This window comes from Amblyraja radiata, chromosome 25 (assembly GCF_010909765.2).
Source record: "Amblyraja radiata isolate CabotCenter1 chromosome 25, sAmbRad1.1.pri, whole genome shotgun sequence".
Classification (NCBI taxonomy): domain Eukaryota; kingdom Metazoa; phylum Chordata; class Chondrichthyes; order Rajiformes; family Rajidae; genus Amblyraja; species Amblyraja radiata.
Window position 1 is genome coordinate 34,308,979 of NC_045980.1, and position 24,250 is coordinate 34,333,228.

The 24,250-nt window shown below is 48.7% G+C and overlaps 1 protein-coding gene across 1 annotated transcript; it reads left to right on the forward strand.

Annotated features, from left to right (window-relative positions):
• The first annotated feature begins 220 nt into the window (after window positions 1-220).
• On the forward strand, window positions 221-23,660 carry ydjc (YdjC chitooligosaccharide deacetylase homolog). Its single transcript, XM_033043820.1, has 6 exons — window positions 221-581; window positions 11,796-11,974; window positions 13,857-14,016; window positions 18,927-19,026; window positions 21,170-21,347; window positions 22,847-23,660. Exons 2-6 carry the CDS (start codon window positions 11,811-11,813, stop codon window positions 23,196-23,198), a joined length of 954 nt encoding a protein of 317 aa, XP_032899711.1. The 5' UTR covers window positions 221-581; window positions 11,796-11,810; the 3' UTR covers window positions 23,199-23,660.
• The last annotated feature ends 590 nt before the right edge of the window (window positions 23,661-24,250 follow it).

The window sequence follows — 24,250 nt, forward strand, 5'->3', positions numbered from 1 at the left end:
GAGGGGAGGGGGAGAGAGAGGGGAGGGAAGAGAGAGAAAGGGAGACAGAGAAAGGGAGAGAGAAAGGAAGGGGGAGAGAAATAGGAGGGGGAGAGAGAGAGGAGGGGGAGAGAGAGGGGAGGGGGAGAAAGAAGAGGAGACAGGGAGAGAGAGAGAGACAGGGAGAGAGGGAGGGATAGAGAGGGGGAAAGGGGGAGGGAGAGAAAGAACGAGAGAGGGGATCGACACTTCCTGGTGAGCTGGTTGTACGGAAGTGCAACGCCTCAATGGTCTGTTGTGAAGGGATTAATCGAGATGCAACTGGCAGGAGATCTCCCACAGGCGCTGTACCGCTTTTCATTCTGCGTCTGTCTCTCTCTCTCTTCCTCTCTCTGTCTCTCTCACTCTCTCTCTCTCTCTCTTCCTCTCTCTGTCTCTCTCACTCTCTCAAGGACGTAACATCCTCCTGAGGTGCGGCGTATCGCCAGAGGGACGCGCTTAAAGGAGCAGCCAAGATCGGGGCAATCTTTGGGCCGGTGTGGAAGTGAGCTCTCCGCACTATTCACCGCGGGACTGGGGAATCGGGAGCCTTGAACGAGCAGGTACATTCGGTTCAAGGTATCATTCAAGTAGAAAGTTGCCGTGGCTGTGTGTTTGAACAAGGTTGTGCTGAAAAAGCGATGCTCACATTTTCTGGACACACACACAGAAGCAGACACACACACACACACACACACACACACACAGAAGCACACACACACACACACACACACAGAAGCAGACACACACACACAGCAGATACACACACACACAGAAGCAGACACACACACACAGAGGCAGACACACACACACGCACACACACACAGAAACACACACACACACAGAAGCACACACACACACAGAAGCGCACACAGACACACACACACACAGAAGCGCACACACACACACACACAGACACACAGAGGCAGACACACACACAGAAGCAGACACACACACACACACACAGAGGCAGACACACACATACGCACACACACACAGAAGCACACACAGACACACAGAGGCAGACACCCACACACACAGACACACACACAGGCAGACAAACACACACACACACACACACAGGCAGGCAGGCAGACACATACACACACACACAGGCAGACAAACACACACACACACACACACACACACACACAGGCAGGCAGGCAGACACAGACACACACACACAGGCAGACAAACACACACACACACGCAGGCAGACACACACATACACGCGGATAGCGGCAGGCAGACACACACAGACATATACATATCCTGTCTCTCCATTCTTAAAGAAGAAATTGGATACAGTTTAATGCTGAAATGTAATATGCATCAAGTTTCAGATGTGAGGAAAGTGAAATTGTCCGGCAGGGCAACGTGGCTGTTTTTAAAAAAAAGTTCCATCTCGAGGTTTCCCTTCCACCTCCATTCCTTGTTCGATTCCAGGAAGGTGGACATTGTGTATTTAGAGCACAGAGTGCTGGGGGAACTCAGAGGGTCAGGCAGGCGACGTTGCAGCCACTGATTCAATGAGCCTGAAGGAGAGTCCCGACCCGAAATGAACCCTGTTTCAACCCCCCCCCCCCTCCCTCCCATCCACAGATGCTGCCCGACCCGCTGAGTTTCTCCATCACTTTGTGCTTTGTTTTAAGATTAGAACATCTGCAGTTCCTTGCATCCCCAGATAAGTTTATTTAGCAAACTCCAGGATTACAACTCGTCTCGTTTCCCCATCCCCCCCCCCCCCCCCCCCCCTCTCTGCTATCCAAACGACCCCCTGTCATACAGCAGCGTTGAAGGGAGACGCAGGGGTCTGGAATTTTGAGTGCCCTGCTCTTTCCCCACTACTTTGGCAAGCAGATCCCTTCCTGTTAATCACCCACCCTGGATATCACCCCCCCCCCCCCACTCCAGATCCCTTCCCCATCTCCTCTCTCCCCTCTCCTGGTCTCTCCCCACTTTGAATCCCCCCCCCCCCCCCTTCCACTTTTAATAGACAATAGGTGCAGGAGTAGGCCATTCAGCACTTCGAGCCATTCAGTGATCATGGCTGATCATCCCCAATCAGTACCCCGCTCCTGCCTTCTCCCCATATCCCCTGACTCCACTATCTTTACGAGCCCTTTCTAGCTCTCCCTTGAAAGCATCCAGAGAACCTGCCTCCACCGCCCTCTGAGGCAGAGAATTCCACAAACTCACAACTCTCTGTGAGAAAAAGTGTTTCCTCGTCTCCGTTCTAAATGGCTTACTCCTTATTCTTAAACTGTGGCCCCTGGTTCTGGACTCCCCCAATATTGGGAACTTGATTCCTGCCTCGAGTGTGTCCAAGCCCTTAACAATCTTATATGTTTCAATGAGATACCCTATCATCCTTCTAAACTCCAGAGTGTACAAGCCCAGCCGCTCCATTCTCTCAGCATATGACAGTCCCGCTATCCCGGAAATTAGCCTTGTAAACCTACGCTGCACTCCCTGAATAGCAAGAATGTCCTTCCTCAAATTAGGGGACCAAAACTGCACACAATACTCCAGGTGTGGTCTCCCTAGGGCTCTGTACAACTGCAGAAGGACATCTTTGAACTTCAGTCCCTGGCTCTGTGAGGCAGCAACTCTAACAAGGTGCCGCCCCAGCTGGCAATCTCATTGTTGCTCAGGTTGATTGTTAGTTTACCCTAGAGCAAAACGTCAATGACGTAGTCCATTACATTGTATTGCAATGTTTAATTTGCTGGGGTGGAGAAAGAATTGGTACTTCTAGGAACTGACCAAAGTGGTGGTGAACTTGGTTAGAAGGAAAAAGGAAGTAAAGAAGTTAAAATCAATCGACAGCCTTTGAGGAATATCATAATCAGATTCATACTTTATTAGCCAAGTGTGTTTTGCAACATACGAGGAATTTGATTTGCCGTACAGTCACACCATTAAAAAGCAACAAAACACACAAAATATAATTTTAACATAAACATCCACCACAGTGACCCCTCCACATTCCTCACTGTGATGGAAGGCGAAAAAAATTTCAATCTCTTCCCTTCTTTGCTCTCCCGTGGTCGGGGGCCTCGAGGCTTCCGTTGACGGGGCGATCAAGCTCCCGTGTCGGGGGAATCTCAGCTCCACCCGCGCCGGGCGATCGGACCCCGGGTCGGGGCTGGTCAAACCTCTTGCGACTTTGGAGCTTCCCGCCATCAATCTCTACCCGACACTGCGAGCTCCTCGATGTTGAAATTGAGGTTGTAGCGTCGATCCCAGGCAAGGGGTCGCAGGCTCCGATGGTAAGTCCACGGCCCCACGGTGGGGCTCAGAGTCAGTCTCGAGCGAGGCCGCCAGCTCCACGATGTTAGGCTGCAGAGCGACCGGAGATACGATCCGGAAAACAATCGCAACTCCGGCAGGGTAAGGGATTGAAAACAAGTTTCCCCCACCCCCACCCCCCACATAAACAAACCAGAGAACATTAATACAAACTTTTTAAAACTTAACTAAATAAAAAATAACAAAAAAGACGAATAGACAGACAGACCGTTGGCGAGGCTGCCATCACTGACGGTGCCACCCGGTTCCTTCCCATTTAGCAAGTAAGAAGGAACTTGAGTGGGCGATTAGAAGGGGCCATGAGATATCTTTGATGCTGACCTTTCTGTCCTGGGGCCTCCTCCACTGTCAGAGTGAGGCCCAGCGCAAATTGGAGGAACAGCATCTCATATTCCGCTTGGGCAGCTCGCACCCCAGCGGTAATAATTTTGATTTCTCTAACTTCAAGTAACCCTTGCACCTCCTTTCTCTCTGTCATTGTATTAGTTTCACTGGCATCCTGGTAGGTCTCATTGTACGTTTAAAGGGCCTGTCCCACACGGGCGTCATTTGCGCGTCACGCAGGTGGCGCACGAAGATTTTGTGAATCCCAAAATACTGGGACCGCTCATCACTGCCTACGCCACCACGCCTCACCACGCGCGCACCACGAAAATTATGTTGTGTAAATGTCGCGTAAATGACACCCAAGTGGGGCAGGCCCTTAAGAAAGAATTGCAGATATCAAAGGTAGACAAAAATGCAGGTTAAACACAGCGGGTGAGGCAGCATCTATGGAACGAAGGAATAGGTGACGTTTCGGGTCGAGACCCGGAAGGGTCTCGACCCGAAACGTCGCCTATTCCTTCGCTCCATAGATGCTGCCTCACCCGCTGAGTTTCTCCAACTTTTTTGTCTACCCTCATTGTCTATACAATTCGTTTCTCATCCAGCCCGCAGCCAATAAAGGACAGCTTCCTTCAAACATTGTTACTTTTCTTGCATATCTTTCATTCCTCTTCCTATACATCTCTCGACACCATCGTTCATATCCCTCGTTCCCCTTTCCCCCGAAGAAGGGCCTCGACCCGAAACGTCCCACATAAAGAACAAAGAAACGTGAGCAATTTTGAGCACCATATCTGAGGAAGGATGTGCTGGCTCTGGTTGAGGGTCCAGAGGAGGTTTACAAGAACGATCCCAGGAAATGAGTGGGTTAACCTATGGATGAGTGTTTGTCGGCACTGGGCCTGTACTCGCTGGAGTTTATAAGATTGAGGGGGGGGGGGGACCTCATTGAAACGTACAGAATAGTAAAAGGCTCGGATAGAGTGGATGTGGAGAAGATGTTTCCACTCGTGGGAGAGTCTAGGCCTCAGAATTAAAGGACGTTCTTTTAGGAAGGAGATGAGGGGAAATTTCTTTAGTCAGAGGGTGGTGAATCTGTGGAATTCTTTGCCACAGACGGCTGTGGAGGCCAAGTCAGTGGATATTTTTAAGGCAGAGACAGACAGATTCTTGATTAGTGCGGGTGTCAGATGTTATGGGGAGAAGGCAGAATGGGGTTAGGAGGGAGAGATAGATCAGCCATGATTGAATGGCGGAGTAGACCTGATGGGCCGAATGGCCTAAGGTTACTCCTATCACCTTACGACCATTCCTTCTCTCCAGAGATGCTGCCAATGTGTGACTCCAGCATTTCGTGAATCTCTTTGGTGAGTTAGATTGCAGAAAATGCCAAGGCTTTGTATACCTACATTTAAAAACAAGAGTGTAACCAGGGAGATGGTAGGACCGCTCGGGGATAACGGTGGGGAGTCAGAGGATGTAGGTGAGGTACTAACATGGAGGACAGTGAAATCGCTGTGGAAGTTACTTCAGTTTATTGCCACGTGTACTGAAGTACAGCGAAAAGCTTTTGTTGCGTGCTAACCAGTCAGCAGAAGGACAATACGTGATTACAATCAAGTCATTTACAGTGTACAGATACGAGATAAGGGAATAACATTTTTAGTGCAAGGTAAAGCCAATAATGTCCGATCAAAGATAGCCCGAGGGTCACCAATGAGGTAGATAACAGTTCAGCACTGCTTCCTAACATGCAAGGGCAGTTTGAGATCAAAAAGGGAGGGGGTGTTGGGCTCTTGAAGAGCATTAAAGCCCTGTCCCACTGTACGAGTTCGTTCAAGAGCTCTCCTGAGTTTAAAAAAAAAATCAAACTCGTGGAAGCACGTAGAATGTACGCAGCGGGTACGTCGGAGCTCGGGGACGTCTCTTAGCGGCTCGTAACGCTAACGGCAGGTTTTTTTCCAACATGTTGAATAATGTCCACGAGAGCCCCGAGTACCTACGAGCAGCCATTACCGTAAATCTCCGAGTTCGAATCAGGGGCAAACTCGGGAGAACCCTTGAATGAACTCGTACAGTGGGACAGGGGCTTTTAAGGTGGGTAAATCCTCAAGGTGAGGAATTGAGAGACAAGAAAGGAGATTGCCGAAGATCTTTGCAACTTATCTACCCACAAGCAAGGTCCCAGAGTAGGCAGATAAGAGTTGGTCTTGGCATTGTGTACGGCATGGACATTGTGGACCGAAGCAAAGGTCATTGAGCGGAGCAAGATAGTCCACTCGTTGAAAAAGCCGTAGTAGGTCATGGGTAATCTTCAGCACCATTTCCGTAACCGGCTTCCGTCTCCGCTCCAATCTATGATCTTTGGTCATGCCGTCCGCTCCATGATCTTTGGTGTGAACTATCTAGCCCCGCTGTATGATCTTTGGGCCGAAGGGCCTGTCCCTGCACCAATGTAGATTAATTGGTCTCTTTAAATTACCCTCAACTGTGTACAGAGTGGACAACACAGAACCTTCGTGTGATCGATGATCCACGTGGACTCAGTAGGTCCTAAGGCCCATCCTCTATGCTGCATTCATGAACTAAACTAGAGATTTAACTAATCAAAGAAAATATTACACCAGGATAAAACTCTTTAACGATATATTTAGTGGCTCTTAAAATAGCCTTTTGTGTGCTGTACGCTTTGTTCTGTGTTCCATGAGATTATTTCTCCCTTCATGGTTACTCTTTCCTACAAGCGAGTGAGTGAATATAATATTATAATCAAAAAGGAACTGAGAACCTTCTTTGGTTCTATAAGATTCTGAGGGGCAGCTTCTTTACACTGAGAGTGGTTGGTGTACGGAACGAGCTGCCGGATGAGGTAGTTGAGGCTGGGACTATCACAACATTTGAGACATTTTTAGACGGGTACATGGATAGGTTAGGGTTCGAGGCCATATACGCAGGCAGGTGGGACTAGTGTAGATGGGGCAATAGACAATAGGAGCAGGAGTAGGCCATTCGGCCCTTCGAACCAGCACCGCCATTCAATGTGATCATGGCTGGTCATCCCCAATCAGTACCCCGTTCCTGCCTTCTCCCCATATCCCCTGACTCCGCTATTTTTAAGAGCTCTCTCTTGAAAGCATCCAGAGAACCTGCCTCCACTGCCCTCTGAGGCAGAGAATTCCACAGACTCACAACTCTCTGTGAGAAAAAGTGTTTCCTCATCTCCGTTCTGTTGGCATGTTGGTCAGTGTGGGCAAGTTGGGCCGAAGGGGTCCTGTTTCCACGCTGTATGACGACAACCAAAGTAGATTTGGCAGCCGCTCGAGATGGGGACAGATGGGGACCTGAACGTTGAACGGTGAGTGAGTGAGTGACCTCTAGAAAAGTCAGACTGATCAGAGATAGGGGGAGGAGTGGCTCTGTTAGTTAATGAGCTCGTTAAAAGAGCTACAGGGAAGGGATGGTGTGTGCACAGAGAGCAGGATATAGAACCGGCTTGGGTGGAGATAATACAAGCAAGTGGTGAGGCAAAACTGTAACGTCACAGTAGGGCAAGGTAACGATATCTCAAAGACGCTTCCTTGACTACGGTTTAATAACTGCGAAAAAAACGTATATTTAAATTCTGGAAAAAGACAACAGTCCCCGCAGTGAAGATGTGGATCACAGAAATGAGCACAAGGCACATCTACATCTAGAAAAAATAAGGCTTGTCTTGACTGACAAACCAGATCAATTTTCCAAAATATGGTCTCCTTTCATTGAATGGTTGAACACAAACTCAAAACCGACTGACGCTAGGGTCGGGTGAGCGGGCGTAGGGAAGGGCAGTGGGATATATCTCCGCTTCTTTCACTTCTTCATTAGTTCTGGGGTTTTTCACTTTTCTTTTTCGTGTCTTTTTCGAAATTCTTTCTTTTCTATTTCCTTTCTTCTTCCCCTTTTTTCCTTTTTTCCGATTTAGTGATTAGTCTATAAAATGTTAAAATTGAAGCAGTACCAAAGTTGTATAATTATTATGTCGATTACTTTCTCCTTGTACAATTGCTTCTAATAAAATTAATATTAAAAAAAAATACAATAGGGCAAGGCGTACGGGAATAAATAATGGGGTATGAAATAATGGGTTTGTGGAATTCTCTACCTCAGAGGGCGGTGGAGGCAGGTTCTCTGGATACTTCCAAGAGAGAGTTAGATAGGGCTCTTGAAGATAGCGGAGTCAGGGGATATGGGGAGAGGGCAGGAACGGGGTACTGATTGGGGATGGCGGTGCTGGCTCAGTGCTGGGGAAACTCAGAAGGTGAGGCAGCATCTATGGAGCGAACGGCCGAATGGCCTACTCCTGCACCCATTGTCTAATATAATAAATAATATTGGCAAGTTTGCATTTCTGTAGCACCTTTTATGTCCCTCTCTTATGTACGTCCTCCCTGTGACCGTGTGGACTTCCTCAGCGTGCTCAGGTTTCCCCCCACATCCCACTTCGAAGAGTAGATCGGGTAGACGCACAGAGTTTCTTGCCCAGAGTAGGGGAATCGAGAACCAGTGGACATAGGTTGAAGGTGAGGGGGGAAAAGATTTAATAGGAATCTGAGGAGGTAACCTATCCACACAAAGGGTGGTGGGTGTATGGAACAAGCTGCCAGAGGAGGCAGTTGAGGCTGGGACTATCCCGACATTTAAGAAACAATTAGATAGTGCATGAATAGGCCGGGTTTGGAGGGATATGGGCCAAACACAGGCAGGTGGGACTAGTGTAGGTGGAACATGCTGGTCGGTGTGAGCTAGTTGGGCTGAAGGGCCTGCTTCCATGCTGTATCACGATGACTCCCAAAGACCTGAGGGTTTGTAGGTTAATTGGCCCTCTGTAAATTGTCCCTAATGTGTAGAGAGTGGATGAGGAAGGGCCTGAAAAAATTGCCATTAAAACATTGCCTGGATAGAGTGGATGTGGAGAGGATGTTTCCACTAGTGGGAGAGTCTAGGACCAGAGGTCACAGCCTCAGAATTAAAGGATGTTCCTTTAGGAAGGAGATGAGGAGGAATTTATTTAGTCAGATGGAGGTGAAAGTGTGGAATTCATTGCTACAGAAGGCTGTGGAGGCAAAGATGGTGAGATGGTAAATATAACAATGGATATATTTAAGGCAGGGATAGATAGATTCTTGATCAGTACGGGTATCAGGGGATATGGGGAGAAGGCAGGAGAATGGGGTTAAGTTGGAAAGATAGATCAGCCATGATTGAATGGCAGAGTAGACTGAGTGGGCCGAATGGCCTAATTCTGCTCCTATCGCTTATGAACTGATGAAACATCACCGGGCTGTTATCAGACCATGGAGTTGAGCCAGATAAAACCTAGTTGCAACATTTCCAACATCATAAAAGTTACTTTATTGGATGTAACTATGTTGAAATACATAAGAGAGGGACGTGTAAGGTGCTACAGAAATGCAACTCTTGCTTCAAACATTTATACCGGTTAAAAATTAAATGCACGTCGCTTCAAATTTGGAAAATTATAAGTCTAGGATAATGGCATCAAGGATTTGAGGACCAGAGGACACAGGTTTAAGGTGAAGGGGGAACGATTTAATAGGAATCTGAGAGGTAACTTTTTCACACAAAGGGTGGTGGGTGTATGGAACGAGCTGCCGGAGGAGGTAGTTGAGGCAGGGACTATCGCAACCTTTAAGAAACATTTAGATAGGTATATGGATCGGACAGATTTAGAGGGATGTGGGCCATGCTCCATGACTCTAGTCAGAGGGTGGTGAATCTGTGGAATTCTTTGCCATAGAAGGTCGTGGAGGCCAAGTCATTGGATATTTTGAAGGCAGAGATAGATAGATTCTTGATTAGCGCGGGTGTCGGGGGTTATGGGGAGAAGGCAGGAGAATGGGGTTATGAAACATAGAAAATAGGTGCAGGAGGAGGCCATTCGGCCCTTCGAGCCAGCACCGCCATTCATTGTGATCATGGCTGATCGTCCCCTATCAATAACCCGTGCCTGCCTTCTCCCCATATCGCTTGACTCCACTAGCCCCTAGAGCTCTATCTAATCTAACTCTCTCTTAAATCCATCCAATGACTTGGCCTCCACTGCCTTCTGTGGCAGGGAATTCCATAAATTCACAACTCTCTGGGTGAAAACGTTTTTTTCTCACCTCAGTCTTAAATGACCTCCCCTTTATGCTAAGACTGTGGCCCCTGGTTCTGGACTCGCCTGGACTTTTTTCCTGCATCTAGCTTGTCCAGTCCTTTTATGATTTTATATGTTTCTATAAGATATCCGCTCATCCTTCTAAACGTCAGTGAATGAGGGCGAGATAGACCAGCCATGATTGAAGGGCGAAGCAGACTTGATGGGCCGAATGGCTTAATTCTACTCCTGAACACCTGGCTCTGGCATTCAATGACTATAATGAGAGGGAATCTCATTGATAGCTACAAACCTTTTATGGGACTTGACAAGGTAGATGATGTTTTCCCAAGCTTGAGTGTTTAGAATCAGGAGTTACAATCTCAAAGTAGAAGGTTGAGGACCCTGGGCTATGTATAAGGAACTGATACGTTACAATGCTGAGAGCTGTATTCTGCACTTTCCACTGCTTTGCATCTACTTTGCATTGACATTGGTTGGTTTCAGATTTTATTTAAATATATATCCGACCGCCGAATTTCCGACATGCAAACTGCTCCTGCAAACCCGCGCGTCTTTGGGATGTGGGAGGAAACCGGAGCACCCGGAGGAATCCCGCAGGGAAGAATATGCAAACTTCAACACAGACAGCACCTGAGGTCAGGATGAATGTAGAAAAGTGCAGGACAGGAACAGGCCATTCGGCCCACAATCCAAACCCGGGTGCTTGCTGTCTTTGTGGAGATTGCACGTTCTGCTCCTGTCTTGTGGAGTGAATCGAGCAGCAGGTTGTCTACGTTCTGTTATTGGCCACAACCCAACCCCGGTCATTTCCCCCCCTCTCTCCGCTCCCGTCCGGCAGATAGTACAGAAGCTTGACATAGAAACATAGACAATAGGTGCAGGAGTAGGCCATTCGGCCCTTCGAGCCTGCACCGCCATTCAATATGATCATGGCTGATCATCCAACTCAGTATCCTGTACCTGCCTTCTCTCCACACCCCCTGACCCCTTTAGCCACAAGGGCCACATCTAACTCCCTCTTAAATATAGCCAATGAACTGTGGCCTCAACTACCCTCTGTGGCAGAGAATTCCACAGATTCACCACTCTCTGTGTGAAAAACGTTTTCCTCATCTCGGTCCTAAAAGATTTCCCCCTTATCCTTAAACCGTGACCCCTTGTTCTGGACTTCACCAACATCGGGAACAATCTTCCTGCATCTAGCCTGTCCAACCCCTTAAGAATTTTGTAAGTTTCTATAAGATCCCCCCTCAATCTTCTAAATTCTAGCGAGTACAAGCCGAGTCTATCCAGTCTTTCTTCATATGAAAGTCCTGACATCCCAGGAATCAGTCTGGTGAACCTTCTCTGTACTCCCTCTATGGCAAGAATGTCTTTCCTCAGATTAGGAAACCAAAACTGTACGCAATACTCCAGGTGTGGTCTCACCAAGACCTTGTACAGCTTCTTCCCCTCTGTTATCAGGTTTCTGAACGGCCCTTCCATAAGCTAGGGTACTGTCCGATTCACCTCTACCCCATTGCGGACATCGGACTTTGTCTGTGGAACTGGTGCGCTACAATGCTGAGAACTATACCCCCCGCACTCTGTATCTTCCCCTTTGCTCGTTCCATTGTACTGGAGTGTGAACTGATTGTATCTGTGTATCTGTTTAAGAAGGAAGTGCAGACACTGGAAAATTGAAGGTAGACACAAATGCTGGAGAAACTCAGCGGGTGAGGCAGTGTCTATGAAGCGAAGGATCTCGACCCGAAACGTCGCCTTTTTCCTTCGCTCCATAGATGCTGCCTCACCCACTGAGTTTCCCCAGCGTTTTTGTGTATCTGCGTATTTGATCTGTTTGGGTAGCATGCAAAAATGAAGCTTTCCACTGCGCCTCGATGCACGGTACGCGGCAACAATAAGCCTAAACCTATATTTGCATTTGTCACTGACTTCAAGCATGACCTTGCCTTCTCTTCTGTTCCACCTTCAGTCCTGATGTGTGAGGATGCCTCAGCCCAGAGTGAGGTTAGTAGTGACCGGTGATGACTTTGGTTACTGCCGAAGGAGGAATCGCGGTATAATGGAATGCTTCAAAGCCAAGGCCATCTCCAACGCATCCTTGCTGGTGAACGGGAGCGCTGCCAAGGAAGCTGCTGCAATGACTACCAGGTGGGTTTAACCCAGGGGTGGGGGGCCTTTTCATGTTTGAATGCCGCATCAAGTTAGCTGTAATCTAATAAGGTCGCATCCAAGCAACTTCAATTAGATATACTTCAAAATGTGCATTATTTTGTTAAAATAGCCCTCATGACTTACTAATGTTTTATTTGTGGCCGTCAGTTGGGGAGGATCATTTCGAAATAATCTTCTTTGGTATTTTAAATACATTAAATTTTAAGATTAAAATAAAAATGACAAAAGATGAACAAAAACATATTAATAAAAATAAAAGGATTTGTTCTACAAAATTTGGATTCATTCAAAAGGCCGCACTTAATGGCCTCGAAGGCCGCATGCAGCCTTAAGGCCGCAGGTTCCCCATCCCTGGTTCAACCTTTCTGCAATGCAGGAGGACGACAGATGGCACAATGGGCTAAGTGTTCGGCTGGCGACCGGAAGGTGGCCGGTTCGAATCCCGCTTGGAGTGCATACTGTCGTTGTGTCCTTGGGCAAGACACTTCACCCACCTTTGCCTGTGTGTGAATGTGTGTGAGTGATTGGTGGTGGTCGGAGGGGCCGTAGGCGCAGATTGGCAGCCACGCTTCCGTCAGTCTGCCCCAGGGCAGCTGTGGCTACAGAAGTAGCTTACCACCACCGAGTGGGACTGAGGAGTGAATGAATAATGCGATGTAAAGTGCCTTGAGTATTAGAAAAGCGCTATATAAATCCCATCCATTATTATTATTAGGAGCATATTGTCTTGGCTGGGCGGCACGGTGGTGCAGCGGTACAATTACTCCATCACAGCGCCAGAGACGGGGTTCGATCCCGACTATGGGCGCTGTCATTGCGGAGTTTGTACCTTCTCCCCGTGACCCGCGTGGGTTTTCCCCGGGTGCTCCGGCTTCCTCCCCCATCGCCAAAGACGTGCGGGTTTGTGGATCAGTAGTGGGAGCGAAGAACTGTAGATGCTGGGGTTTATACCAAGGATAGACCCAAATTGCTGGAGTAACTCAGCGGGTCAGGCAGCATCACTGGAGAAAAATGATGAATGACGTTTCGGGTGGGGACCCTTCTTCAGACTGCTTCTGTAAATTGCCCCTCGTGTGTTGTATATGAAACTGGGATAACTACGGGGTGATCGCTGGTCGGTGCGGACTCGGTGGGTGGAGGGACTGTTTGTACTCCATCTCTCTAAACTAAAACTGAAGCTAAACGGATTGCTGGAGTAACTCAGCGCGTCAGGCAGCATCTCAAGAGAACATGGATAGGCCACGTTTCAACGTTAATACCGTTGAGCTATGAGCTGCCCAAGCAGAATATGAGGTGCTGTTCCTCCAGTTTTGTGTGTGTGGTCTCTCTCTGGCAGTGGAGGAGGGCCAGGACTGAAAGGTCCGTGTGGGAATGGGAGGGGTTTGGCAAGTGGGAGATCCAGCAGGCCTCAGTGGAGCAAGAGCAAGTGTTTGGCCAAACAGTCACCGACCTCGGCTTGTTCTCACCAATGTGTAGGAATCCGTCTTTCCTCATCTCACATCTTTTGTCTTTTTGTCATCTCTGGCCTTTGCCCAACCATCTCCCTATCAAAAACCCTCCTTGCCTGTATCCACCTATCACTTACCAGGCTTTCCCATCCTGCGGTACAGTGAAAAAGAACACAATAAGAATTGAACACAAACATCCACCACGGCATTCATCACTGTGGCGGAAGGCACAAAATTTGGCCAGTCCTCCTCCGACTGATGATGGTTGGCATGGACTGGGTGGGCCGAAGGGTCTGTTTCCAGGCTGTATTTCTGAACTGGTTTGGCTTTGAATGACGTATGAGGAGTATGATCCACCATTTATTTGTGTGTGGCGCTGTAATATATAGTTATTTTTCTCTCTCGAACAGAAACAAGGTTCCGCTTGGCCTCCACGCCAACCTGTCCGAGGGTTTACCGGTCTGTGAGCAACTCCGAGTGGGCTCCACCCTGGTCAACAAGGATGGGTTCTTCCATGGAAAAATGGGAATTAGGGAAGTACTGGAGAGTGGACACATCAACCTAGCTGAGGTAGGTGGTTTGGTGCCCATGGAGTCCGCAGTGTTTAACAGCAACTCTGCAACATTTTATAATATATCCACTGTAAAACACGACTGCAGATAGTAATTCACAATTGATGTTGAAAAATCAATTTTTCACCCAGAGAGTTGTGAATTTGTGGAATTCCCTGCCACAGAGGGCAGTGGAGGCAAGTCACTGGATGGATTTAAGAGGGAGTTAGATAGAGCTCCAGGGGCTAGTGGAGTCAAGGGATATGGGGAGAAGGCAGGCACGGGTTATTGATAGGGGATGATCAGCCATGATCACAATGAATGGCGGTGCTGGCTCGAAGGGCCGATTGGCCTCCTCCTGCACCTATTTTCTATGTATTAGATAAACTTACTGTACAGCACAAGAACGGGCCCTTCAGCCCACAATGTCTGTGCTGGTCATGATGCCAAGTTAAACCAATCTCGTCTGCCTGAACGTAATCCTTATCCCTCTATTCCCTTCCATCCGTCTATTCATTATCGTCCCTGCCTCCACCACCACCCCTGGCGATGTGTTCCAGGCACCCATCACACGCTGGGTAGAAAAAAACACTTCCCCTCTCACCTTACAAGCTCCGTACAGACAGCACCCGTAGTCAGGATCGCACCCGGGTCTCTGGCGCTGTGAGGCAGCAACTCTACCGCTGCTCCACCCCGTGCCGTCCAGGATCGCACACAAGCGAAAGCTTCTCGCTGTATTTCGGTGCCGGTGACAATAACCACGTGGCGGCACGGTGGCGCAGCAGGTAGAGTTGCTGCCTCTCAGCGCCAGAGACCCGGGTTCCATCCTGACTACGGGCACTGTCTGTACGGAGTTTGCACGTTCTCCCCGTGACCTGCGCGGGTTTTCTCCGGGAGCTCCGGTCTCCTCCCACACTCGAGACGTACAGTTTTGTAGGTTAATTGGCTTGGTTTAATTGTAAACTGTCCCTAGTGTGTGTGTGTGTGTAGGATAGTGTTAGTGTGCAGGGATCGCTGGTCGGTGCGGACTTGGTGGGTCGAAGGGCCTGTTTCCGCGCTGTATTTATGTTTATTGTTAAATTCTTTAATGTTGCGTCTTATCTTTATTCGTGTGCTGCAATGGCAAGTCAAGTTTCACTTCACCAATTGGTGTATGTGATAATAAATGTCCTTTGTATCTCTAAACAAAAGCCTCAGGCTCTGGCAAATGTATTCAGTGTTCGTGGTGTGGTCTCACCAACGTCATAGAGTGCTGCAACATGATGTCCCAACCCTGCGACTGTCACCGCACCCTGCACCACTGGAACTAACCCAACATTATAATCTGTCAGGGTGTCAGCCTGCTTGTTGCCATGCTGTCACATCCCTTTGTACACATCATTCATTATCCCTTGATCATCTTGCATAACTCTATCAACATGACGTGTCTACTCCTACCAGAATAGGTGGTGTGAACGACCAACACCGCATGCTTAACAAATGAGAGCAAAATAGCGTTGTGTTGGAAGGAACTGCAGATGCTGGGTTACACCGAAGATGGACACAAAATGCTGGAGTAACTCAGCGGGACGGGCAGCGTCTCTGGAGAGAAAGAATGGGTGACGTTTCGGGTCGAGACCTTTCTTCAGTCTGACCGTCCCGCTGAGTTACTCCCATTATTTCGTGTCCATCTTCGGTTTAAACCAGCATCTGCAGTTCCTTCCTACACCTTTCCGGCTTATCCATTTTGCCGGTCCAATAGACGGCATGGCGGATGCTCTCTGTGTGGAGTTTGCACGTTCTCCCTGTGACCTGCGTGGGTTTACTCCGGGTGTTTTCCGGTTTCCTCCCACATTCCAAAGACGTACAGGCTTGTAGGTGAATTGGCATCTGTAGATTGACCCTAGTGTGTGTAGGATAGTGCTAGTGTGCGGGGGTCGCAGGTCGGAGCTGACTCGGTGAACCAAAGTGCCTGTTTCCGCGCTGTATCTCTAAACTAAAGTAGACTGTAAAAAAAAACGTGATCAATTCTAATAATACATTGTACAATATGTATTTTAAAAAGCAATTGAAAAGGTGGAGAATGGTTGTTTTAATGTTACTCTAAGAAATTTGTCCTGGAACACACACACACACACACTAAACATTATAGCTGCTTGTGTGTTGTTCACCTTTCCAAGCTCCAGGCACTGATTTAAGATAATTGACCAAAGTTGAAAATAGAACATTTCTTATAACGGAGCAAGTTTAGCAGTGACTTTCCACAGGAAACTCTCTAGTTTAATGTAGAGAAACTGCGCTGAAACAGGCCCTTCGTCCCACTGAGTCCGCGTCGACATTAACACTATCCTACACACACTAGGGACAATTTTACATTTAAACCAAGCCAATTAACCTACATACCTGTACGTCTTTGGAGTGTGGGAGGAAAGCGAAGATCCTGGAGGAAACCCGCGCAGGTCACGGGGAGAACGTGCAAACTCCGTACAGACAGCGCCCGTAGTCGGGATTGAAACTCCAGGACTAAGGCAGCAACTCTACCGCTGTGCCACCGGGCTGTGGGGAATTAATGAAATGGTCTTTCAAAGAACAGGCCTGGGGTCCAAATAGCCTCTTGTGTGATTCCTTATCCAAAGTTTATATGTGAATAATATTGATAGCATTTATTATTGGTTTGCCCTCACTACATGCTTAAGAGGTGTTGCATTAGGATATCTGCCTTCTATGTTTTCCTTTCAAGGAGAAAGTGAAGAGGGCAGAGTTGAAAAAAATTGCTATCGGCAACTGGAAACGTAAATATTCCACCAGAAATAATCTTGCACGTGGAGAATGTTGAACCCTCGTGGTTGATAAAGTTAACGGAACACAAGAGTAACGCTATCACTGATAACACATTTAGCTTGCTGATGGGGGAAGTGCATAGATGGAGATTAAAAATATTGGCTCAAAATCGTAGTCACACAGTGTGGAAGGTCCTTCGGCCCAACTTGCCCATCTGCACTAGTCCAACCTGCCTGCGTTTTGCCCATATCCCTCGAAACCTAAGATAGACACAAAGTGCTGGAGTAACTCAACGGGTCAGGCAGCATCTCTGGAGAAAATAAAAGGGAGTGGTTTTGTAGATAGTGAAGATGGTTGTGAAAGATTGCAGCAGGATCTGGATCGATTGGCCAGGTAGGCGGAGGAATGGTTGATGGAATTTAATACAGAGAAGTGTGAGGTGCTGCATTTTGTGACGTCGAACAAGGTCAGGACCTACACAGTAAATGCTAGGCCTCTGGGTAGTGTTGTAGAGCAGAGGGATCTAGGAGTACAGGTGCATGGTTCCTTGAAGGTCGAGTCGCAGGTGGATAAGGTGGTCAAAAAGGATTTTGGCACTTTGGCCTTCATCAGTCAGAGTATTGAGTATAGAAGTTGGGAGGTCATGTTGCAGTTGTATAAGACGTTGGTGAGACCGCATTTAGAATATTGTGTTCAGTTCTGGGTACCATGTTATAGGAAAGATGTTGTCAAGCTTGAAAGGGTTCAGAAAAGATTTACAAGGATGTTGCCAGGACTAGAGGGTGTGAGCTACAGGGAGAGGTTGAGCAGGTTGGGTCTCTATTCCTTGGAGCGCAGGAGGATGAGGGGTGATCTTATAGAGGTGTATAAAATCATGAGAGGAATTGATCGGGTAGATGCACAGAGTCTCTTGCCCAGAGTAGGGGAATCGAGGACCAGAGGACATAGGTTCAAGGTGAAGGGGAAAAGATTTAATAGGAATCCGAGGGGTAACTTTTTCACACAAAGGGAGGTGGGTGTATGGAACAAGCTTGCAGAGGAGGTAGTTGAGGCTGGGACTATCCAATCATTTAATAAACAGTTAGGCTGGTACATGGATAGGACAGGTTTGGAGGGGTAAGGATCAAGCACAGGCAGGTGGGACTAGTGTAGCAGGGACATGTGGGCGAGTTGGGCCGAAGGGCCTGTTTCCACACTGTATCACTCTATGACTCTAAACAGGATGGGTGACGTTTCGGGTCAAGACTCTTCAGACTGGAAGGACTCCATCTAAACCATCTTATCCACGAACTAGTCCGATATGTTTTTTAAATGTTGCGATCGAACCTGCCTCCACTACCTCCTCCGGCAGCTCGCTCCATGCACCCACCACCTTATTAAATCTTGTTCCTCTCACCTAAACCCTGTGTTCTGTTGCTTTTGATTCCACTACCCTGAGTAAAAGACTCTGCCTTCAACCTCTCCATTCCCCTCATGATTTCATACACCTCCCGAAGATCACCCCTCAGCCTCCAACAGTCCTAGCCCGCCCAACCTCTCCCTGTAGCTCAGTCCACCAAGTTCTGACCTTATTGAAAATAGCCAGTGAAACAGAAACTGCACAGTGACTGAAGTACAGTGAGATTCCTTTATCGCACACAGTTCAGTAAAAAATATGAGTGAACGTAAACACAATCACAGTGAAGTACACGTGTATAGGAATAGTGTGCTTGTGTGTACAATGGTCGCCTTGTTTTGGTGCCAATTCTCATGATTGAAGTCTGAGTTGTTATAAATGTGGCCAAGTTCTTAACTTGGTCAGAAAGGCCCATTGTCCTGTCCTGGCCTGCCCTGAAATGTGGGAGGACACTGGAGCACCCGGTCACACGGAGAACCTGTAAACTCCACAAAGACAGCACCATAGTCAGTATCGGACATGGGTGTCCGGCGCTCTATCGCTGCGCCACCGTGCACCCTCTTGATCATTCACCAAACTTGGGTCTCGACCCGGAACGTCGCCTATTCCTTTTCTCCAGAGACGCTGCCAGACCCGCCTCTCCAGCTTTTTGTGTCTATCTTCGATGTAAACCAGCGTCTGCGGTTCCTTCCTCTCTCGTCCTTGTGGACAGCTCCTCGATCGAGCTGGGACAAGCAGTCTCACGCAGTCTGTTCTTTGTCTCTGCTTGCTAGATAGATAAGGAGCTGAGGCAACAAGTCGACCTGTTCTGTGAACTGACCGGCCACCTGCCCCATCATATGGATGGACATCAACACGTCCACGTGTTACCAGGTAAGAGAACTTGCCCGGCCCCTCCCGCTTACCAAAGTACAGATAACGAGCGGTAGAATTGCTGCCTCACAGCGACAGAGATCCGGGTTCGATCCTAACCACGGGCGCTGTCTGTACGGAGTTTGCACGTTCTCTCCCCGTGACCTGCGTGGGTTTTTTCCCAGGATCTCAGTTTACCTCTCACACTCCAAAGACGTACAGGTTTGTAGGTTAATTGGCTTGGCATAAATGTAAATTGTCTCTAGGGTGTATAGGATAGCGTTAGTGTGCGGGGATCGCTGGTCGGCACGGACCCGGTGGGCCGAAGGGCCTGTTTCAAGGTTCCAGAACCAGGGGCCACAGTTTAAGAATAAGGGGTAAGCCATTTAGATCGGAGACGAGGAAACACTTTTTCTCACAGAGTTGTGAGTCTGTGGAATTCTCTGACTCAGAGGGCGGTGGAGGCCGGTTCTCTGGACGCTTTCAAGAGAGAGCTAGATGGGGGTCTTAAAGATAGTGGAGTCAGGGGAGAAGGCAGGAACGGGGTACTGATTGTGGATGATCAGCAATGATCGTATTGAATGGCGGTGCTGGCTCGAAGGGCCAAAGGGCCTACTCCTGCACCTATTGTCTATTGTCTATTGTCACCTGACTGTATTCTGCATAGGTGCTGCCTGACCCGCTGAGTTACTCCAGCACTTTGTGTCCTACACAAGATTCCAGCATCTGCAGTTCCTTCAGTCTAGAAATGAGAAACTGTGGCCAGGATAGAGGCCATTAACAACTAACCAAGGTGTGTTTGTTTCCCCAGAAACCAAACAATGGTCAGCTTTAGAGACATTTGCTGTTCAGTGAGGTGCGAACCACATTGGTGCAGGACATGCTGTACAGCACATGTATTTCCAAGTTAAACTCCCCGTTCCCCAGCACTGCTGTCAGATCTTATCAATCGATCAAAACCACAAATAGATCTGCGGTCGATTAACATTCCACCACAGTGGTAATTAGAATCATTAACGAGCTGCTCACTGCACACCTTACTGTATCCCATCTGCAGAAGTTGCTGCCTCACAGCGTCAGAGACCCAGGTTCAATCCTGACCAAGGCTCTTAAAATAGGGGATATGGGCAGGAACATAGAAACATAGAAAATAGGTGCAGGAGTAGAGGCCATTCGGCCCTTCGAGCCTGCACGGCCATTCAATATGATCATGGCTGATCATCCAACTCAGTATCCTGTACCTGCCTTCTCTCCATACCCCCTGATCCCTTTAGCCACAAGGGCCACATCTAACTCCCTCTTAAATATAGCCAATGAACTGTGTGGCCTCAACTATCTTCTGTGGCAGAGAATTCCACAGATTCACCACTCTCTGTGTGAAAAATGTTTTCCTCATCTCGGTCCCCCTTATCCTTAAACTGTGACCCCTTGTTCTGGACTTCCCCAACATCGGGAATAATCTTCCTGCATCTAGCCTGTCCAACCCCTTAAGAATTTTGTAAGTTTCTATAAGATCCCCCCCCCTCAATCTTCTAAATTCTAGCGAGTACAAGCTTGGATATTTCCCCAAACTGAGTGTAGTGGTGGGGAGAAGGCTGGTAGACAGGTCAACCTCTCTGGTAGTGGGGGCAGGACAGGGTATTGATCGTGGATTAATCAGCCATGATCACATTGAATGGCGGTGCTGGCTCGAAGGGCCGAATGGCCTACTCCTGCACCTATTGTCTACGGGTGCTGTCTGTACGGAGTTTGCACGTTCTCCCCATGACCGCGTGGGTTTTCTCCGGGTGATCCGGTTTCCTCCCACGTTTTCCAAAGACGTGCGGGTTTGTAGGTTAATTGGCTTCTGTAAATTGTCCCAGTGTGTAGGATAGTGCTAGTGTGGACACGGTGGGCCGAAGGGCCTGTTTCCATGCTTTATCTGGAAACTCAACTTGCCAGGCTATGTCCTGCCCCCACTACCAGGTCACCAGAGAGATTGACCTGTCCACCAGCCTTCTCCCCGCCACTACACGCAGTTTGAGGAAGGATCCAAGATTACACATTGCGTTTTGAGTTTAGGCTCATCAGCCTGCCAGCCCCGCACGTCTTTGGGATGTGGGAGGAAAGCCACAGATACCCGGAGGTTAGTGTTGGATCAAGTGTTGTACTGTGTGGGCTGCAGGTATCCGAGACGTCTTTGCCCAAGTGCTGTCAGATTATGGCATCGTGTACACCCGCATCCCCGTCGAGCCTGGCCTACACCGCTGCAACCGCATCACTCAGCAGCTGATGGACTTCTACCTGCAGGTCGAAAAAGATGCGTTCAATTCCATCGATGTCTTTCAGCGGCACGGGATTAGGTAAGCAACAAGAACGCAACGAGTCATGGCGTGATACAGCGTGGAAATGGGCCCTTCGGCCCAACTTGCCCACACCGGCCAACATGTCAATAGACAATAGACAATAGGTGCAGGAGTAGGCCATTCAGCCCTTCGAGCCAGCACCGCCATTCAATGTGATCATGGCTGATCATCCCCAATCAGTACCCCATTCCTGCCTTCTCTCCATATCCCCTGACTGCTATTTTTAAGAGCCCTATCTACCTCTCTCTTGAAGGCATCCAGAGAATCGGCCTCCACCACCCTCTGAGGCAGAGAATTCCACAGACTCACCACTCTCTGTGAGAAAAAGTGTTTCCTCGTCTCCGTTCTAAATGCCCCTGTCCCACTTAGGAAACCTGAACGGAAACCTCTGGAGACTTTGCGCCCCACCCAAGGTTTCCGTGCGGTTCCCGGAGGTTTTTGTCAGTCTCCCTACCTGCTTCCACTACCTGCAACCTCCGGGAACCGCATGGAAACCTTGGGTGGGGCGCAAAGTCTCCAGAGGTTACCGTTCAGGTTTCCTAAGTGGCATTACTCCTTATTCTTAAACTGTGGCCCCTGGTTCTGGACTCCCCCAACATCGGGAACATGTTTCCTGCCTCTAGTGTGTCCAAGTCCTTAACAATCTTATATGTTTCAATAAGATATCCTCTCATCCTTCTAAACTCCAGAGTGTACAAGCCCAGCTGCTCCATTCTCTCAGCATACGACAGTCCCGCCATCCCGGGAATTAACCTTGTAAACCTACGCTGCACTCCCTCAATAGCGTCTTAACCAAACTGATCTCTCGGTGGCTCAGCACTTCAACTCCCCCTCCCATTCTCAATCTGACCTTCCTGTCCTGGGCCTCCTCCATTGTCAGAGTGGGGCCCAGCGCAAATTGGAGGAACACCATCTCATATTTCACTTGGGTAGTTTCCACCCCAGCGGTATGAACATTGACTTCTCTAAGTTCTGATAGCCCTTGCTTTCCCTCTCTCTCCATCCCTTTCCCTTTCCCAGTTCTCCCACTAGTCTTACTGTCTCTGCCTACATTCTACCCTTTTTCCCACCCCTTCCCCTGACATGAGTCTGAAGAAGGGTCTCCACCCGAAACGTCGCCCGTTCCTTCTCTCCAGAGAAGCTGCCTCACCCGCTGAGTTACTCCAGCTTTTCGTGTCTAGAGACAATCTACATTTACACCGAGCCCATTAACCTACAAACCTGTACGTCTTTGGGGTGTGGGAGGAAACCGGAGATCCCGGAGAAAACCCACGCAGGTCACGTGGAGAACATACAAACTCCACACAGACAGCACCCGTAGTCAGGATCGAACACAGGTCCCTGGCGCTGTGAGGCAGCAACTCTACCGCTGATCCACCGTGCCGCCCGATAGATGTTTCCATGTATAAGACACCATCATCTTAGACCTACACATCTTAGGAGTTCTGCCTTCCATTTGACCATATTGAGAGCTGTGTTTTACTCACATCTAACAGGTGGCCTGATGTCTACATTGGCCTGACCACCATGGGGAGAAACATGTCGGTGTCAACCATCCAGGCCACCATCGAGAACGCCATCGCAACGAGACACGCTAAGCAGCATCGCCTGTTGGAGATCTTCCCCGCCGCCACTGCCCGCAGGCCAGAGGACACGATATTGACCATGGAGCTGATGGTCCATCCCGGATACTCCAGCTTCCCAGAGGAAGGCGGATGTGGGCAAGGGCCCGACGGCTTCTCGCTCTCCGCCGATCGCTTCCACGAACTCGAGACCCTCCAGGCACCCAAGCTGCTCAAGTACTACGAGCAGAGGAACATCCAACTGTGTGCTTTCAGTGACCTATGAGTGAAACGCAAGCCCTGTTTCCCCCAACCCTCTTCCAGCCTGGCAGAGGGTGGGGAGCTGAGCTTCCAGACGGGGAGACAAGGCACGATGATTGCCACAAACCCTGCAAGCCAATCCCCGTTCCATGCAGAAATTGCATGTCGATCCTCCGACCAGTGGAACTGTGAGCAATCCACCTTGTTCCTCAGGAACGGCAGCAAAGTGCAGGGTTTATTTTAACGAGTTTAACTGTACTTCTCACACTGCTGGCTTATCTCTCGATCCTCGAGAGCAGCTGAGATTGCCCGGAGTTAACGGTTACTTGTCACCGACAGAGTGTTCACTTTGAATTGTTCACTTTGCAGGCAACAAGAAATTAAATTTGCAATACTGTGTGGGTTTTAGTTTAGTGCAGAAACAGGCCCATTCGGCCCACCGAGTCCAGGCCGACCAGCGATCCCCGCGTACTAACGCCATCCTACACACAACAGGGACCATTTACATTGACACCAAACCAATCAACCTGCAAACCCGCACGTCTTTGGAGTGTGGGAGGAAACCCGTACACCTGAAGAAAACCCACACAGTCGCAGGGGCAGCGTGCAAACTCCACAGACAGCACCCCCTAGTCAGGATCGAACCCGGGCCTGTGAGGCAGCAGCTCGACCAGTTATTAAAAATTTAATAATTCTGCAGATGAAATGATGACAACATTGTGCAATAACGTGTTCAAATTCAGAATGAAGGCAAGAGAAATGTTTTGATTTATGATTTTTAAAATATTAATTCTTGGTTATCACTTATCACTTTGGTGCTATTAATCAGATTATGACTGTTTACACTTGTGTAATGTGCAATATCTTTCTGGTTTACATAGATACATAGACACTAGGTGCAGGAGTAGGCCATTCGGCCCTTCGAGCCAGCACCGACCGCCATTCAATGTGATCATGGCTGATCATCCCCAATCAGTACCCCGTTCCTGCCTTCTCCCCATATCCCTTGATTCTACTCGTCCCAAGAGCTCTATCTAATGGCCCTGTCCCACTGTACGAGTTCATTCCAAGAGCTCT

Bases quoted from the DNA above. Each gene is read 5' to 3' on its own strand.
- ydjc (XM_033043820.1), top strand. From the start codon at position 11,811: ATGCCTCAGCCCAGAGTGAGGTTAGTAGTGACCGGTGATGACTTTGGT. The intron at 11,975-13,856 runs GTGGGTTTAACC...TCTCTCGAACAG, and splicing joins GCTGCTGCAATGACTACCAG to AAACAAGGTTCCGCTTGGCC. The intron at 14,017-18,926 runs GTAGGTGGTTTG...TCTGCTTGCTAG, and splicing joins GACACATCAACCTAGCTGAG to ATAGATAAGGAGCTGAGGCA.